The sequence below is a fragment of the Cebus imitator genome, unplaced genomic scaffold (assembly GCF_001604975.1).
Source record: "Cebus imitator isolate Cc_AM_T3 unplaced genomic scaffold, Cebus_imitator-1.0 Scaffold733, whole genome shotgun sequence".
Lineage (NCBI taxonomy): Eukaryota > Metazoa > Chordata > Mammalia > Primates > Cebidae > Cebus > Cebus imitator.
This window is the reverse complement of record NW_016108048.1, coordinates 375634-377806: the sequence shown is the minus strand read 5'-3', so window position 1 is coordinate 377806 and position 2173 is coordinate 375634. Positions and strand designations below refer to the sequence as shown.

General features: G+C 39.1%; 1 protein-coding gene across 2 annotated transcripts in view; it reads left to right on the top strand.

Annotated features, from left to right (window-relative positions):
- Positions 1-1625, top strand: part of LOC108296712 (carbonic anhydrase 5B, mitochondrial) — a 40977-nt gene extending 39352 nt beyond the window's left edge. For both annotated transcript variants that reach the window (XM_017519286.2, XM_017519289.2), the window contains one exon: positions 536-1625. In XM_017519286.2, the coding sequence (XP_017374775.1) occupies positions 536-715 (180 nt within the window). In that variant the 3' untranslated portion in view covers positions 716-1625. The remainder of the gene's footprint in view (positions 1-535) is intronic.
- The last annotated feature ends 548 nt before the right edge of the window (positions 1626-2173 follow it).

Genomic DNA, 2173 nt, shown 5'->3' with positions numbered 1-2173 from the left:
AAAAAAAAAAAAAGACATCAGTATGCATTGCTTTGCCAACACTACCCAGGTGCAGTGAGCAATCAATAATACAAGTTTTATGTTAATGAGTCAGTTAAATTTTTTTTTAAACCTACTTATTTTTGGTGTTTTTAGTATGTGCATCAGGCCTTTCCTTTCTCATTCTGTAAGCTGGTTATTTTGCTCATTTGAAAAGCAGGTTCTTGAGAATGAATGAGGTGAATGAACTCATCCTTGGTAAATGGATAATATGTAGGGACAGGGCCTTTGCCTCAGGTCTTTAGATCCCAAGTGCCCTCCTGGTTTCAGCACCTCCAGCTGCCCTCCTTCCCATAGGACCAACATCAGGATCATCACCAACACCGGGCATTTTATTCCCGACAAGTGGTAAAGGCATTCTTACCCAGAAATAACTTCTCCTTCTGTATCTAATTTGAGACAAATGCTTCAGAATTGTAAAAACGAAAGTAATTTATTCACGAGGTAAAGCAGGTTTTCTATTGAAATTATTCATGCTTTCTGTTTCTACTTCTAGCTTGAGCAATTTCGGACCCTGCTTTTCACTTCCGAGGGGGAGAAGGAGAAAAGAATGGTGGACAACTTCCGCCCCCTTCAGCCACTGATGAATCGCACTGTCCGTTCATCCTTCCAGCACGATTATGTGCTGAACATACAAGCGAAACCCAAGCCGGCGACCAGCCAAGCAACCCCCTAAAACGTTCATACCTAGGCAGTATTTTGCCTTTGCTTTAATATACACTAGCTTACTAAAAATTGTTAACTAGACTATTCTAAATACCTGCATTTGATAATATTTACAAATGTGCATTTCTTAGCATGTGAGTGCTTCATCAGTCTTTGAGCAAAGCTATTCGGTACCAGCAAGAGACACAAGTTTCTCTTACAGCTACCTGTTGGTAATTGTAATGCCTTTTTTGGTCTCACTTTGTTGCCCAGGCTAGAATGCAGTGGCCCAATGACAGCTCACTGCAGCCTTGAACTCCTAGGCTTAAGCAGTCCTCCTGCCTTAGCCTCTGCAGTAGCTGGGGCTACAGGTGCTGACCACCTGGCCCCGCTTGTAATATCTTTTTATATCTGACATTTTTGAGCTATCTTTTTATGTTTATCCATTAGTGGTTCTATAGTGCTATATGTAGGGATTATAATCAAAATTTTTAACAAGTGGTAAGGCATAGACATTGACCAGAACTCAGGCCTTTCAGAAACAGCCTGTGGGCCCAGACTGGTGCTTCCTGGCTGAACATGAGTCATGGTTTAGGCGTATTTTATTTCATAACATGAATGTGTATTCTTTCATAAGGGCTTCTCAATGAGTATATTTGCCCCAGTCTTTAATTGTTATAAGGACATGATATGTTTACTTACTATCAATTTACGATGTAGAAAAAAACAAGGACTTTTCCTATATCCAGAAATACCTTTGCACTTCTGAAGATCAGATATTTTACTTAAAGGTCTGATCATATAGAAAATACATGCAGAACATTTTAAAGAAAATGCTTGGCCAAGTGCGGTGGCTCATGCCTGTAATCCCAGCACTTTGGAAGGCTGAGGCGGGTGGATTACTTGAGGTCAAGAGTTCGAGACCAGCCTGGCCAACATGATGATACACTGTCTATACTAAAAATACAAAAATTAGCTGGGCATGGTGGTAGACATCTGTAATTCCAGCTACTCAGGAAGCTGAGGCTAGAGGATCGCTTGAACCCAGGAGGTGGAAGTTACAGTGAGCCAAGATAGTACCATGCACTCTAGCCTAGGTGACAGAGTGAGACTCCATCATGTCTAATAAAAAAAAAAAAAAAGAAAGAAAGAAAAAAGAAAATGCTAAAAGTACCTAGAACTTAGAATTCTTTCATTGTACATTTCCAGAAATATTTTTCAACGGTCTAGTAATCTAATAGCCTATAGTTTATAATATTATTTTGTATTATTTGCACACCGTTACATAGTATATAATGATAATCTTTTCTACAGTAAAAAAGGTATCCTGTCTGAACTTTAAAACTGTCTGAACTTTATTTACCCATTAGTCAAGGTTCTTTGCAAGGCAGGTGATCAACTTAAATCTCTCAGTTTATACAGTAGTTTAGAAGACTTTTGTTATGGTCATAGGGAGAGAAACTTGTCAGATAGGCTAAACTCTAGATGT